The sequence below is a fragment of the Ranitomeya imitator genome, chromosome 6 (assembly GCF_032444005.1).
Source record: "Ranitomeya imitator isolate aRanImi1 chromosome 6, aRanImi1.pri, whole genome shotgun sequence".
NCBI lineage: Eukaryota > Metazoa > Chordata > Amphibia > Anura > Dendrobatidae > Ranitomeya > Ranitomeya imitator.
The window spans coordinates 242296128-242313026 of record NC_091287.1 but is presented as its reverse complement, the minus strand read 5'-3'; the positions used below and the strand labels follow the sequence as shown (position 1 = coordinate 242313026).

Below are 16899 nucleotides of genomic sequence, written 5' to 3'. Positions count from 1 at the left end.
ATACGTCCGGTTTAGCGTGATAGTACACAGGTGACACAGCGGTGTCAGGAGCAGGAGTGGGAGATCCCAGGTGTAGATAGCCCTCTGGATATGGCGTTAGGCGGGGACACAGCCGTGTCCGTGTAGGTGCTGGCGCAGGCGTCTGGGATCCTCACACAGGGCCGGTGCTGACACAACCGTGTCTAAGCTGTTGCCGGCGTAGTGAGGATACAAGCTAAGCGCTCAGATATAGAGCGCTGCTGGGGCATGTGTAACAAGCACATCACTATTATGTTGTTTCCTCACTGTTATACCTTCCTATAGGCTTCGGGCTAACGACCAGGATATCTATTCTATTTGTTCCACAAAGACATTGCTCAACCCTGAATACACGGGTACCTATGAAAATAATAGGGTAGGTTTATGCTCTCCTCCATATTTCCCTACACTCCATTACAGGATTCATTATAGATAACCATACTCATATTGATTTTATACTTTTTACCCTCCAGGACGTAACCCTTTGTTAGTACCATATTCGCAACACCCTGAACTGAGACTTACTCTGCATACTAGGTGGGCCACCCTCACTTGCCGTATGATTTCTATAACATGATTGATCTATATAAAATATAGCTATTCAGGCCATTTTTGGCCCTTTATACTAATTTCTAGATTGCCCATGAATTTTGTTGTATGTACTATAATATGTGGACATATCCTTGTCATCATGTAAACCCCCCTTTTTCGATCCTCTTGTTTATATACACCCCTCGGTCATTATCATTTATTCCCCCTTTTTTTAGTATACCTCGTTACATGGTCTCACAGAGCCATTACTCTGTACATGACTACCATCTAAACCTTTAGTTGCATAGTTTGTATATATTGTACAGTACATACAGTGGGGCAAAAAAGTATTTAGTCAGTCAGCAATAGTGCAAGTTCCACCACTTAAAAAGATGAGAGGCGTCTGTAATTTACATCATAGGTAGACCTCAACTATGGGAGACAAACAGAAAAAAAAATCCAGAAAATCACATTGTCTGTTTTTTTAACAATTTATTTGCATATTATGGTGGAAAATAAGTATTTGGTCAGAAACAAAATTTCATCTCAATACTTTGTAATATATCCTTTGTTGGCAATGACAGAGGTCAAACGTTTTCTGTAAGTCTTCACAAGGTTGCCACACACTGTTGTTGGTATGTTGGCCCATTCCTACATGCAGATCTCCTCTAGAGCAGTGATGTTTTTGGCTTTTCGCTTGGCAACACGGACTTTCAACTCCCTCCAAAGGTTTTCTATAGGGTTGAGATCTGGAGACTGGCTAGGCCACTCCAGGACCTTGAAATGCTTCTTACTAAGCCACTCCTTCGTTGCCCTGGCGGTGTGCTTTGGATCATTGTCATGTTGAAAGACCCAGCCATGTTTCATCTTCAATGCCCTTGCTGATGGAAGGAGGTTTGCACTCAAAATCTCACGATACAATGCCCCATTCATTCTTTCATGTACCCGGATCAGTCGTCCTGGCCCCTTTGCAGAGAAACAGCCCCAAAGCATGATGTTTCCACCACCATACTTTACAGTAGGTATGGTGTTTGATGGATGCAACTCAGTATTCTTTTTCCTCCAAACACGACAAGTTGTGTTTCTACCAAACAGTTCCAGTTTGGTTTCATCAGACCATAGGACATTCTCCCAAAACTCCTCTGGATCATCCAAATGCTCTCTAGCAAACTTCAGACGGGCCCGGACATGTACTGGCTTAAGCAGTGGGACACGTCTGGCACTGCAGGATCTGAGTCCATGGTGGCATAGTGTGTTACTTATGGTAGGCCTTGTTACATTGGTCCCAGCTCTCTGCAGTTCATTCACTAGGTCCCCCCGCGTGGTTCTGGGATTTTTGCTCACCGTTCTTGTGATCATTCTGACCCCACGGGGTGGGATTTTGCGTGGAGCCCCAGATCGAGGGAGATTATCAGTGGTCTTGTATGTCTTCCATTTTCTAATTATTGCTCCCACTGTTGATTTCTTCACTCCAAGCTGGTTGGCTATTGCAGATTCAGTCTTCCCAGCCTGGTGCAGGGCTACAATTTTGTTTCTGGTGTCCTTTGACAGCTCTTTGGTCTTCACCATAGTGGAGTTTGGAGTCAGACTGTTTGAGGGTGTGCACAGGTGTCTTTTTATACTGATAACAAGTTTAAACAGGTGCCATTACTACAGGTAATGAGTGGAGGAAAGAGGAGACTCTTAAAGAAGACGTTACATGTCTGTGAGAGCCAGAAATCTTGATTGTTTGTTTCTGACCAAATACTTATTTTCCACCATAATATGCAAATAAATTGTTAAAAAAACAGACAATGTGATTTTCTGGATTTTTTTTTCTCAGTTTGTCTCCCATAGTTGAGGTCTACCTATGATGTAAATTACAGACGCCTCTCATCTTTTTAAGTGGTGGAACTTGCACTATTGCTGACTGACTAAATACTTTTTTTCCCCACTGTATCTTTATTGTTTTTTGTATATACCGAATTGTAAATAGTTGTATCTTTATGTTTTTTGCAGCGACGTTGTGACCAAGGCTATGTATTGGCCGAAACGTCAAAATTTACCAGTCGCTTTATCTTGAAATCACTATAAATAAACTTCCACTTTTCAAGCATATCTTCTTTGAACGTGTGCAGTGATCTCTATATTCAGTGACTTTGGAACCTTTGGTTCCCTTCACTAGCACCGTCACCTTTACCCGAGTTGAGTGCTAGCCATCATAACTTTTGATTTTACGATTTTTTTTTTTTTTTTTGGTTATTAGCACCAACAGAATACATGTCATCAGAGACCTATATGTACGATGATGCTACAGGATCAACAATCCTGTCCAAAATAAGAACAAAAACAGACTTCCTACACATACCGAATAGGGATATTAAAACAAGAGATTGGGAGAAGGAGAGAAAAAGACTTATAGCCTACGACCTACACTGCGCCACCCTTGGAGAATACCATCGACAAGGGAAGATACCACGAGGCCTACGGTGCAACCTCCGACCGACTTTATTTTCTGACAACGACAAATACTGCACTACCTTTCAAAAAATACTCAACAAGTGTTCTTTTGATATCATCTTACTAACTATTGAATATTTACAGGAAGCTATAAAGGAGACAGAAGAAAAAATCGTAACCATCGAAACACAGCTTACCTCTACCCTCACCAACTCAGAATTCAACACCTTAAAGAACAAGGTTGACTCCATCCTATCAACACACCAAAAAACCTTGGAAGAAAGGAAACGGACTAAATTTCAAAGAGACACCGAAGATTATCTGACAAACAGATTGTATCGATGGGACGAAACAACCAACAGGCGACCTCACCCGAGATCACGCCGCCCGGCAGGAAGATTTGCAGCTTCCGGGGACTCCTCACCGGCTGGGGGATCCTCCCCTGGCTCCGGAAGCGACATCGGTGGAACTTCAACAACAAGAGTGCCTTTTTTAGGCCCAAGCGGTCGCCTTCCAGGAGGTCGAGAAGGAAAGGATCGAGAACGCCAGATGACTCTTCGTTCACAGGTAGGGGTCCAAACCTGGTAGTGAATATTTCTGACTACTCTCTTTCCCCTCTTGAACTTAGGGTGTTGAATAAGGGTCTGTCATTCTGCCCTACTCCCAGATGGGATTCCTTTCAGCTAGAGAAGGATTTACAGAGCTTTTACCGCAGTATACGACTTAAAGTGCACTTTGAGGACAACCTACTCTTTACTAGCAACTCACTAGGAACAGTACCAGACAGAGATGGAGGACCACTAATCACATTAGATCAATTAGGGTTAAGGAACCCCAGTAAGTTTATGCCTCCCAAAACGAATCACGCTGTAGAGACCTTTATTACTCTCCTAGACAGAGATATTAAAGAAACCATCCTTGACCAACGTTTAGGCTTCCTCCCGGTCCGACATAATCTAACACCTCTTGAAAAACAAGCACTTGCCTCACTTAAGGAAAATAGCCACATTGTAATTAAACCTGCGGATAAAGGTGGGGCCACCGTAGTGATGAACAAAAATCAATATATAGCTGAGATTAGGAGACAACTAGCAGACAATACCACATATAAGAAAATCCAATCAGACCCAGTCTATAATATTCGGAGAAAAATTGACACCATTCTGACCAAACACTCACAACTAAAAACCATTGACGCTAAAACCAAAACATTCCTGACAAACGACCACCCGGTAACTCCAGTTCTATACATTCTTCCAAAAATCCATAAAAACTTACAGAATCCCCCTGGACGCCCCATCGTGGCATCCACGGACTCCATCCTCAATCCTGTATCCATTTATCTGGAAAAGATACTCACGCCATATACCCACAAAACCAAATCCTTTATCCTTGACACAAGCGATTTCCTCAGAAAAATTCAGGACATCAACATAGTTCCAGCTAATAGCATCCTATGTACTTTAGATGTCAACAGTTTATACACCTCAATCACACACGACACAGGGATTGAGGCGGTCTCCCTAACTTTATCCGAAGCGGGAGTGGACACACGTTCACAAGATCTTTGTCTTGAGTTACTCAACTTGGTACTCAGAGAAAATTATTTTCTCTTTGAGGATGACTTCTATGTTCAAATATGCGGAACCGCCATGGGTTCAAATGTAGCGCCCGCATATGCAAATCTGTATATGGATCGCTTTGAGAGAAATTTAATCTATCCCGATACACTATTCCAGCAGTATGCTCTTCTATGGTATCGTTACATAGACGACATTTTCTGCATTTGGCAAGGCGACCACACTTCCTTAACTGCTTTCTATAACACTATAAATGGCATCCGATCAGAGCTCAAATTTTCTATTTCACACCACATGGAGGCCATCACATTTTTGGACACGAAAGTGTGTAAGGATGTTGATGGTTCCCTTACCACTGATATCTATACCAAGCCTACAGATAGGAATAACCTTCTACTGTACAACAGCTGTCACCCCAAACCTACCAGAAACAGTCTTCCCCGATCCCAATTCAAGAGAGTTTCCAGAATTGTGTCAAACCCCACCGTCAGACAATCCAGACTATACGAAATGTCCAAAAAGTTTGAGGATAGAGAATATCCATGCACACTCCTGAATACAGAGATGACCAAAGTTTTGTCTGAAATAGATCACACACCAACTCCGTTACCTAAACCATCTAGGTTACCCTTCGTCCACGGCCACCATCCATCCATGCAGAGGGTTCACAACTTAATCCACAAACAATGGCCCCTTCTTTCAAAAGCATACCCCAGAATTGCGATCTTCAAAAATCCCCCCTTAATGTGCTTACGCAGACCACCAAATATAAAGGACAGACTGGTTAGGGCCGATGTTGGATCTTCCAAACAAACTGTAACCCGTACATTGAGTGGCCAGACAAGAAGGGGCAAATTTCCATGTTTGAATTGCACATGCTGTTCCAACATCATCAAAGGAAGTGAAGTGGTCCATCCTCGTACGGGGAAATCATACCCTATTAGGGATTACCACACCTGTGAATCAAACTATGTTGTGTACATCATCAAATGCCCATGTGGCCTACTGTATGTGGGCGAGACTATTCAGGCAATTAGGGATCGAATCACAAGCCATAAATCTACGATTAGATGCGAAAAAACCTGGCTGCCCCTGCCGGCACATTTTAAAGAGGCCCGACACAACATATCCCAACTACGATTCCAGGTTCTTGAAAAAGTTCGTAGACCGAGACGGGGTGGTAATCATGTCCAGCTATTGAAACAATGTGAAACGTACTGGATTTATACGTTGGACACACTCAGCCCGAGAGGCCTCAACCGTGAAATTGACTGGCTAACATAATGCATTTTTTTCCCCTAGACCCACTGAATAGTTGCACGCAACCACTCGGCAATCCTCTTTGTGGAGTTGGTAAGATTCCCCACTTTAGTGCAGATTTTGTCTAAGTTTCCTTCCATTTTCTAACCTTTTTCCTCTAAGTTTCCTTTATAATTTTCTTTTATGTCTATGGTTTGGACTCCTACTCATATTTAGTTATGTCATGAATCATGATTACATAGACTTTGCCTTTTGTGTTTTTTACAAGTTGCCTGCAATACTTGATATATCATATTCTTGTATGATTGTACATTTCAAGACGTATGCATTGGGGTAATTACTATCTTCTGGCTACTCCTGACACACCAGAGCACTGTAGGGAGGAGTACCAGTTCCAACATCAGTTCTACTTCTCAGTACATATGTTTCCCCACACATCCATATATTGTACCATCTCTCATACTCTTTATTCCAGACCCATAGGACATGATTACGTTCTTATTCCACGCATACATTACGTAGTAATCCCACTTTTTCACACATATGCATGACATCAGTTCTGTCCATCACTTATCACATGGTCCGCTATCCCCCTACCCCCTTGGTCTAATATAACGCCACCCCAGATGCACACACGCCGCTATCCATAGCGTGCCCTGTGCTAGTTAGAACGCTATCCACTATGCGCACGCGCCGACTCTCACGGCGCTCCCTTTGTCTCATACAACGCTCTTCCGTCCCACTACTCCCTATGCGCATGCGCCGGCGTCCGGTGCACTTCCGGCCACATGCCCCAGCAGCGCTCTATATCTGAGCGCTTAGCTTGTATCCTCACTACGCCGGCAACAGCTTAGACACGGTTGTGTCAGCACCGGCCCTGTGTGAGGATCCCAGACGCCTGCGCCAGCACCTACACGGACACGGCTGTGTCCCCGCCTAACGCCATATCCAGAGGGCTATCTACACCTGGGATCTCCCACTCCTGCCCCTGACACCGCTGTGTCACCTGTGTACTATCACGCTAAACCGGACGTATGTTTCAACTACCAGATAAGTATTCCCTTTTCTTTCTCTAGTCCTCTGATCCGTTGTCTCATGCCACATATATCTTTCATTTATTTCAATCTTAGCCAGTGCCACACACACGGGAATCTTACCCTATGGAGCGCCAATCACATTAGTCTATTTTCGGACTCCATACCATAGCTTGCATATCCACAGGTCAGGACCCTTTCCTTTTCCATAAATTATAACAAGCACATCACTATTAGGATGTTTCCTCACTGTTATACCTTCCTATAGGCTTCGGGCTAACGACCAGGATATCTATTCTATTTGTTCCACAAAGACATTGCTCAACCCTGAATACACGGGTACCTATGAAAATAATAGGGTAGGTTTATGCTCTCCTCCATATTTCCCTACACTCCATTACAGGATTCATTATAGATAACCATACTCATATTGATTTTATACTTTTTACCCTCCAGGACGTAACCCTTTGTTAGTACCATATTCGCAACACCCTGAACTGAGACTTACTCTGCATACTAGGTGGGCCACCCTCACTTGCCGTATGATTTCTATAACATGATTGATCTATATAAAATATAGCTATTCAGGCCATTTTTGGCCCTTTATACTAATTTCTAGATTGCCCATGAATTTTGTTGTATGTACTATAATATGTGGACACATCCTTGTCATCATGTAAACCCCCCTTTTTCGATCCTCTTGTTTATATACACCCCTCGGTCATTATCATTTATTCCCCCTTTTTTTAGTATACCTCGTTACATGGTCTCACAGAGCCATTACTCTGTACATCACTACCATCTAAACCTTTAGTTGCATAGTTTGTATATATTGTGCAGTACATATCTTTATTGTTTTTTGTATATACTGAATTGTAAATAGTTTTATCTTTATGTTTTTTGCAGCGACGTTGTGACCAAGGCTATGTATTGGCCGAAACGTCAAAATTTACCAGTCGCTTTATCTTGAAATCACTATAAATAAACTTCCACTTTTCAAGCATATCTTCTTTGAACGTGTGCAGTGATCTCTATATTCACTGATTGTTCACGGCCGGGCGTGACCAATCAGCGACAGTCGCAGTCCGCCCGTGAATTGGCACGGAATTTGAACCACGCTTCGCTAATTGGTCGCTGCTGGACGAATCCTGTGTATTCATTGCATTATTCTGAAATCTTCATAAATAAACTACATACATATTCTAGAATACCCGATGCGTTAGAATCGGGCCACCATCTAGTATACCATAAGAGGTTTATTTAGTGTACAGTATGGACAGTGTGACAAAGTCACTGGTAAAGTGCTGGAGGGGAGATATGTTTCACTGAGCTTATGTGGACATCTGTAGAGCAGGTGGGAGGATGTCCACCTTATCTCCATCCCAGGGTGTGGTCTGGGGCTTAAGTAGCTGGCCTACAGATGTAGTAGTTGTTCAGCGTCGGGAGAGAAACACTCCAGAGAAGTGGTTGCGCTGGAACTAACTTGAACCTTGTGTGCTCTGTCAACCATGAGCGGTTTACCTGTTTTGCCCAGAGAGCCGTGTTTGTTTTCTACACCTTGGTTTATGCCACCCATAATAAACCAAAGGAAGTTCTTAAAGAGACAGTGTTCCCATGTTTACCTCCGTGTACAGCTGAGTGAGCTGATCTACAACAACATATATTTTCATGTAGAGGGCATTTTAATAACACTCTCCAGAGAAGATGTAAATGTTTATTTGGGATACTGACTGCGTCTCATCAGTATTGTGGTTACTTTATGATTCACAGTATGAAGATGGCTGTTAAAAACAAAACCCTTAATCTCCTTACCATTGTTAAAAACATATTGGGAGTTGTAGGGTTGTAGGTTCATGCGAAACAATTATTTATGGGGCTGACTTGACATTACATTTGATCAATATTTTATGCTTGGTTTTTGTATTCAAGTACTTTTGGTTCTGGTCATGTATTCAGGTACTTATTGTGATTCTGGTGATCTATACATGTACTGATTGTGGTTTTGGTGAAGTATTAATTTACAGATGGTGTTTCTGGAGACGTAGTCATGTACTGATGGTGGGTCTGTTGATGTATTCATGTACATATGGTGGTTCTAGTAATACATTCATGTACTAATCGTGGTTCTGGTGATGTATTCATGTACTGATGGTGGTTCCGGTGACATATTTATTTACTGATGATGTTTCTGGTGTCAAATTCATGTACTATTGATGCCTCTGATGTTCTAATAATGTTCTGATGATGATTTTGGTTTCATATTTATGCACTCATTTTGGCTCTCTCAAACCTAATTGTAAATGTATATTAGACATTTTTCCTGCAGCTGAAATTCCATAGTGAAGTTACCCTTTGCAAGATGTCAACATATCTTAAAAACACTATGGTAATAAAAACAGATGATGTAAATTTCTTGCTTCAGTTAATTCTATATCAATAAATATATTACAATACCTTTTGAAACATTAGACTGCGGAAATGATGTTGGGGTATATATTTTTCTAGAATGCTCTCGTGAAGAACTCCATTAGTAGCATTCTGCAGAAGGACTGATTTCTGGATGAGATTTTCCTGATTTAATTTCTTTTCTTCTGATAACTGAAAAGAAAACAGAGATGTTATCAACCCAAACAAACAAATATACAGTATGTCAATTTTATAGAGGACTTATGTCTTTTCTGAAATACATGGTAATATTCATTTATCCATCTTCTGTATAGTCCTATGCATAAAGACTGTATGGCCAGGATCACACAGAGCGAGATACGGCTGAGTCTCGCAGGTTAAAAACAAGCTCTGGCACCGGCACTCCGGAGCGGAGCGTGCGGCTCCATGTATTGCTATGCAGCTGCACGCTCTGCTCTGGAGTGCCGGTGCCAGAGCTTGGTTTTAACCTGCGAGACTCGGCTGTATCTCGCTGTGTGTGATCCCGGCCTATGACAGATTCCTGTCCATGGAGTCAATCAGGGAACCTCAATGATTACAAGACAGAGAATTTTGCGTTCCCTCTACTTCCTTAGTGCATAACCTATAGTTACCAACATTTCACAAGGCAAAATTTGGAAATTTAAAGGGGTTTTCCCATGAACAAAGTTAATTTTAATCAACGTTTGAATTAATAAATCTTTGAATAATAATAAGTTCCACAACTGGATGTGTTTAAAAATATTGTTCCTGTGCTTAGATAATCTTATAATGACTGTGTCTACCCATGCAGGAACAAGGTCTGATCATACCACATCTTCTGGGCAGGGGAGGACACAATGGAGAGTATACAGATTGTTTCCCTGAAGTAAAACATTGTTTAAAAAGAGGCAGTGAAATGTTTTGTCCCACAAAAACGAATCAGCTGTGATTCCGTGCTGTAATGTCTGTATACTCTCTTTTGCTTCCTCTTCTGCCCAAGAGCTGTGATATGATCAGACCAGCATGGTCAGACACAGCAGGGGCACATTTGTAAGATTATCTCAGCACAATCCCTTAACCCAAGGGCCATTTTCCATTTTTTCATTTTCGTTTTTTGCTCCCCTTCTTCTCGAAGCCATAACTTTTTATTTTTCTGTCAATATGACCATGTTAGGACTTGCTTTTTGCAGAACATGCTGCACCTTTGAATGACACCATTGATTTTACCATATAATGTACTTGAAAATAGGAAAAAAATTCCAAGTGAGGTGATATTGCAAAAAATCTGCAAGTTCCCAATAGTTATAGTTTTTGCCGTGTTCGCTAAATGCTAAAACTGACCTGCCATTATGATTCTCTAGATCATTACAAGTTCAAAGACACCAAGCACCTATAGGTTCTCTTTATTTAAGTGGTGAAAAACAATTCAAAGTTTTCTATTAAAAAAAAAAGAAAAAAAGAAAAAAGAAAATGACGCCAATTTCCGAGACTCGTAGCATCTCCATTATTCGGGCCCTTATGCTGGGTGAGAACTTATTTTTTGTGCGCCAAGCTGACGTTTTTATCGATACCATTTTGGGGTAGATATGTGTGGCACCCCAGGAGTCCAGTTGCCACAGTAACATTGCCTCCCTCACAGGGGGTGATGTCATGCCTGGAAGCAAGGACGGGTCCCCTTACCAGGTAATACCAGCATCCAACACTTTCCTTACTCCAGACCAGAAGGGGAGCTCTAACACCCGTTTCAGGGGAGCTTCCCTATAAATTCTGGCCTGGAGGTAGAGTTAATCTAGTGAGAGTCTGAGTCTGAGAGGGAGAGGAGAGCAAACAAGTCGAGGAGAACGTGGGGAGTGGAGCTGTAGACAGGCTCACCCCAGAACAGAGTGCTGACAAGGAGGATGCCAGAGTCCTTGGCTGTTTGGGTGGTGTACGCCCCAACAGCCGAATCTGGAGGGAAGTGAACGGCAAGCTCCCTGGCCACACTGAACGCCTGGAGGTACCGCAGGAGACTAAGAGCTGGGGCTGCCAGTGAAATGGCAGTACTCGTGATAGGCTCGCGCTGTCTGCCATACCGGTTAGAAGCAACATGCAGGAGAGGAACCTGAACAGAGCTTAAAGCAGGAAGCACCTAAAAGAATAGAGCAGAAGGAAGGCCTCCAAATCCACCTGGCTAGGTGGACCCTAAGTTGCTTCCAGGCTGCCCGGACCCAATCTTCACCTGTCACCTGTGCCCGGGACTGCACCTGCACCTAACCAGTAAAGGTAAAGGAAACCACAATCCTTGTGTCCTTCAGTCATTTCCTGCACCCTTAGTACTGCACCCCATCGTCCATGATCCGTTACCAACTATACCGGTAGCCCTAGGGCCCCGCTCCACCTGTGGGGAGCAGAACCATCCCAGTTGCGTCACCATCAGCCCCTTAAGCAGCGTCAGCCATCCATTGCCAAACACCACAGGTGGAATAACAAACTCACTCCCTAAAGACTCTATCTCCCCTTCATTTAATTAATTTTATTGGATGCCCAGGGCCACGGACCGGGTCACAGCTGCCGTGACCATCCCCTTAATAACCGTCGGACCCGGCCCAAGTACCCCATGGCTCTAGCGGGCGCTCCATATGATCTTTGGATTGCTTGTTATTGCATTTTATTGCAATGTTGCGGCGACCAAAAAACGTAATTCTGGCATTTTAATTTTTTTCTTGTTACGCTGTTTACCAATCGGATTAATTATTTTTATATTTTGATAGATCGGGGGTGTCTGAATTCAGGGATACCAAATTTGTATTTTTTTATTATTGTTTTATTTTGAATGAGGCAAAAGAAGGGTGATTTGAACTTTTATATTTTTTGCGTTTTTAAAAACATTTTTTTACACTTTTTACTTCAATAGTCTTCTTAGGAGACTTGAAGCTGCGATCTTTGGATTGCTTGTGTTAGACATAGCAGGGATTGCGATTCCACCTGTGGCTGTTAAGGACATATGTCAGCTGATAAAATTACCCTTTTATAGCCATGCTTAACACATCTCCGACTGTACCCACGTTGGGCAAACCTGTTTTTAAAAAAACATCGTCAAGCCTTTTTGGAATTTTTTGTACATTTTCTGTGTCCACGCATATGCAGTGCGCGTGCCCGCCGTGCCACTGTGTTCCAGCTACTAGTCCCAGCATCTTTTTGCCTGGTATGTACAGTATGTACGGGAGCCTCATCCAGTACGCGCTCCCGCACATGCACACCTTGGGCATGACAGCTGTGGCAGTTCCGCCGGGCATGGCAAGTGCGGCGATACAAGCGCTACCATTGGCTGCTGGGAAGAAACGTGATGTGCATGTGACCAGGGCATAGGGTTTTTAAGGTCTTTTCTGCACTTCTATATGCATCCCCTTAATAAAGCTGTTAACATTGTACGCAAAATGAATGCTGGTGTGATGGGGTTCTAGCTCTTGTCTTTGTACCAGCCTAGGACCTCCCTCACCAGTTTTTTTAAGTGATGCACTCCACTTTACTTTTATGCCTAGAGGTCCACTTGGCCTTTACATACCTTTGTCACATTCTATCCTTGAGGTAGTGCACACCTGTACTCTACCCTACACATGGGCTATTCTGGGATATGATGAAGTAACCTATGGCTGGCATTTCACCTATTTTATTTGTGTGATTACAGTTTTTGTCTTTTACAACCAATAAAATCTTTTTGTATGCACTTATAAACTCATTTTCCTCCAGTTTTTTTTTCTATATTTGCATGGAGTGACTCCTCTCAATGTGTGGGATCCGTACACCGTGGGCTGGTGTTTTGCTCACACATCCCATACATCTGGGTTTATGTTTATTTATGAGTATATTGAGGAGTATAAATTTTTAAAAGTCTCCGCGATGTAGGAAGGAAGGTGTTTGCGACTTTGTGTTTGATCCATGATTGCAGGAATATGTATATGTGTTAGCTCTCTGTATTCTTAGGGGTCTGGCCAAAGACTTTCCACTTTAATTGCTGTGTTCATAATAATGAAGAAGTATTGTTTCTCCTTGTGGAGATCGACATGCTAAGCATGCCGAGATGAGGAGACTTAAAGCCGCAATGCTCATCTGGGTAATATGCTAATTATGCAAATTGTCTCTTCAGAGAGGAAGAGAGCTAGAACTCCAGTGCCACCTATTGTAAAGTAGCAATCCTATAAGTTAGCATGTTGATCTCCACAAGGAGAAATGATACTTCTTGGATAACGGTCTGAGGCCTCTCACACAGCCAAACCAGATCTCCGCTTTGCACTGACGAGGGGCAGTACCCCGAAAAACAGTGTCTGAAAATTGAGATTCTGGTTTGGCTATTATCCTAAGTCATGTGATAAGGCTCGTTAAAGGGTCAACAATGACTTTTAGGATTGCTACCTTCCAATAGGTGGCACTAGAGTTCTCGCTCTCTTCCTCTCTGAAGAGACAATTTGCATAATAATTAGTGATGAGCGAATATACTCGTTACTCGAGATTTCTCGAGCATTCTCAGGGGTCCCCCGAGTATTTTTTAGTGCTCCAAGATTTAGTTTTTTGCGCCTCAGCTGAATGATTTACATCTGATAGCCAGCATAAGTACACGTGGGGGTTGCCTGGTTGCTAGGGAATCCCCACATGTACTTATGCTGGCTAACAGATGTAAATCATTCAGCTGCAGCACAAAAAACTAAAACTCCGAGCATTAAAAAATTCTCGGAGGACCCCCGAGCGTCCTCGAGAAATCTCGAGTAACGAGTATATTCGCTCATCACTAGTGTTGAGCGATACCTTCCGATATCGGAAAGTATCGGTATCGGTTTGGATCGGCCGATATTCAAAAAATATCGGATATCGCCGATACCGATACCCGATCCCAATGCAAGTCAATGGGACCAAAATATCGGAATTAAAATAAACCCTTTCTTTCCTTGTAGGTTCATTCTACATGAAGGAAAACAACTAAGAATAATGTAGGATGTATGGGGGAGGTGGCGGAGACATTAAAGGCAATGAGGATTAGTCCAATCAAATAGAATAGCATGTTTTGTTTTTTTTTTAAAGACGTTCGGATTGAAAAAGATATTGACTATGTAAATTTTTTTTATTTTGTCAGATATTGATGTTTCACTATTCCACGCCCTTCCCCTTCTTTTTTTTCTTTTTTTTTTTTTCTTTTCCCACACTTTCATCTTCATCATCATCAGCATCTTTGACATCAACTTCTTCACCTTATTCATCTTCTTCTTCATCTTCTACCTATTTTTTTTTTTTTTTATTACATTCTTCATATTCATTTTCTTCAACTATTATTATTCTTCCTATTCTACATATTCTTTTTATTCCACTGTTATTATTCTTCCTATTCTACTTCTTCATCATATTCTCATTTGTGACAGGCATTCCCGTAGTTGTTATCTATAAAAGTTGGAAGATTACACCTTCCGTTCTGCCAGTCACAAAAGTTACATTTGTCCGCGTTCAGTTTGGCCTGCAGCATCAGGCTTTATCCAGGGGCACCACGAGGAGGAACGGACTCACCCCCATACACTGCTTAGTCTTCTTCTGCATATAATTTAGATAATATCTTTTGCTCTGATATTAAGTCTTATGCTTAATGTTCTTCTGCTCTTTGTTCTGCAGCCTCTTGTTCTTCTGCTTCTCGGTCTTCCATGTTGTCGTCTCCAGTGTCGTCATCTCCGCCGTCGTCGTCTCAGCCGTCGTCGTGTCCGCCGTCGTCGTCTCCGTCGTCATCGGGGTGGTCTTCCGGGTCGTCGTCATCGGGGTGGTCTTCCGGGTTGTCGACGTTAGGGTCTTCAACTTGGAAATGTAGCAGAAGGTACAAGAAGGCTGAGAAAATGCCAAGAACCAGCTGATGGAACTGGAACTCGGATGGCTACCCGAAGGTTCAAGAGCCTATGGAACTACCGAGGACCAGCTGACGTTACTGGAACCCGGTTACTAAGCAGGAGGTACCCGTGCTAAAAAGCACTACCAAGGACCGCCTGACGTTGGCGGAACTCGGATACCCAGAAGGAGGCACCTAAGCCAAAGGCTCTGCCCGGAACCAGCTGACGTTACTGGAACCAGGATGGGGAGCAGAAGGTACAAGAGCAAAAGACACTGCCGAGAACCAGCTGACGGTACTGGAACCCGGATGGGTAGCCGAATGTCCAAGAGCCAATGGAACTACCAAGGACCAGCTGACGTTACTGGAACCCGGTTACTAAGCAGGAGGTACCCGTGCCTGAAAGCACTACCAAGGACCACCTGACATTGGTGGAACTTGGATACCCAGAAGGAGGCACCTAAGCCAAAGGCTCTGCCCGGAACCAGCTGACGGTACTGGAACCAGGATGGGGAGCAGAAGGTACAAGAGCAAAAGACACTGCCGAGAACCAGCTGACGGTGCTGGAACCAGGTGGTGGACCCGAAGGCCCACAGGAGAGGAGAGAACAGCTAGGCCGCGAGGCAGCCGCAGTTACCGAACCCCAACAGTCCTACAGGGGGAGCTGGGCCTACTGGCACTACAGAACCAGCCTTGACTACCAGTTCACGCAGCCCACATAGGAAGCTCCTAAACTGGAGGCACCCTGGAGTTGGCTAACTCGACCGCACCACGACGGGGCAAGCATAGGCGTCTCAGTGAAGTTGACACAACCCGGAAACAGCTGACGGTGCTGAAACCAGGCTTGGCACGAGGGAGTACCTGTGACAAGAACACTGCCGAGAACCAGCTGGCGGTGCTGGAACCCGGATGCGTTGCCCTAGTGTGCAAGAGCCAATGGCACGACCGAGGACCAGCTGACGGTGCTGGAACCCGGTTACTAAGCTGTAGGTGCCCGCGCTTAAAAGCACTACCAAGGACCGCCTGGCGTTGGCGGAACTCGGATACCCAGGAGGAGGCACCTAAGCCAAAGGCTCGGCCCGGAACCAGCTGACGGTGCTGGAACCAGGTGGTGGACCCGAAGGCCCACAGGAGAGGAGAGAACAGCTAGGCCGCGAGGCAGCCGCAGTTACCGAACCTCAACAGTCCTACAGGGGGAGCTGGGCCTACTGGCACTACAGAACCAGCCTTGACTACCAGTTCACGCAGCCCACATAGGAAGCTCCTAAACTGGAGGCACCAAGGAGTTGGCTAACTCGACCGCACCACGACGGGGCAAGCATAGGCGTCTCAGTGAAGTTGACACAACCCGGAAACAGCTGACGGTGCTGAAACCAGGCTTGGCACGAGGGAGTACCTGTGACAAGAACACTGCCGAGAACCAGCTGGCGGTGCTGGAACCCGGATGCGTTGCCCCAGTGTGCAAGAGCCAATGGCACGACCGAGGACGAGCTGACGGTGCTGGAACCCGGTTACTAAGCTGTAGGTGCCCGCGCTTAAAAGCACTACCAAGGACCGCCTGGCGTTGGCAGAACTCGGATACCCAGGAGGAGGCACCTAAGCCAAAGGCTCGGCCCGGAACCAGCTGACGGTGCTGGAACCAGGTGGTGGACCCGAAGGCCCACAGGAGAGGAGAGAACAGCTAGGCCGCGAGGCAGCCGCAGTTACCGAACCCCAACAGTCCTACAGGGGGAGCTGGGCCTACTGGCACTACAGAACCAGCCTTGAATACCAGTTCACGCAGCCCACATAG

The 16899-nt window shown here is 44.2% G+C and overlaps 1 protein-coding gene across 1 annotated transcript in view; it reads right to left on the bottom strand.

Moving 5' to 3' along the window:
* Positions 1-16899, bottom strand: part of LOC138643350 (NFX1-type zinc finger-containing protein 1-like) — a 245980-nt gene that overhangs the window by 135565 nt on the left and 93516 nt on the right. Inside the window, exon 7 of the mRNA XM_069732272.1 lies at positions 9317-9460. Coding sequence (XP_069588373.1) covers positions 9317-9460 — 144 coding nt within the window. The remainder of the gene's footprint in view (positions 1-9316; positions 9461-16899) is intronic.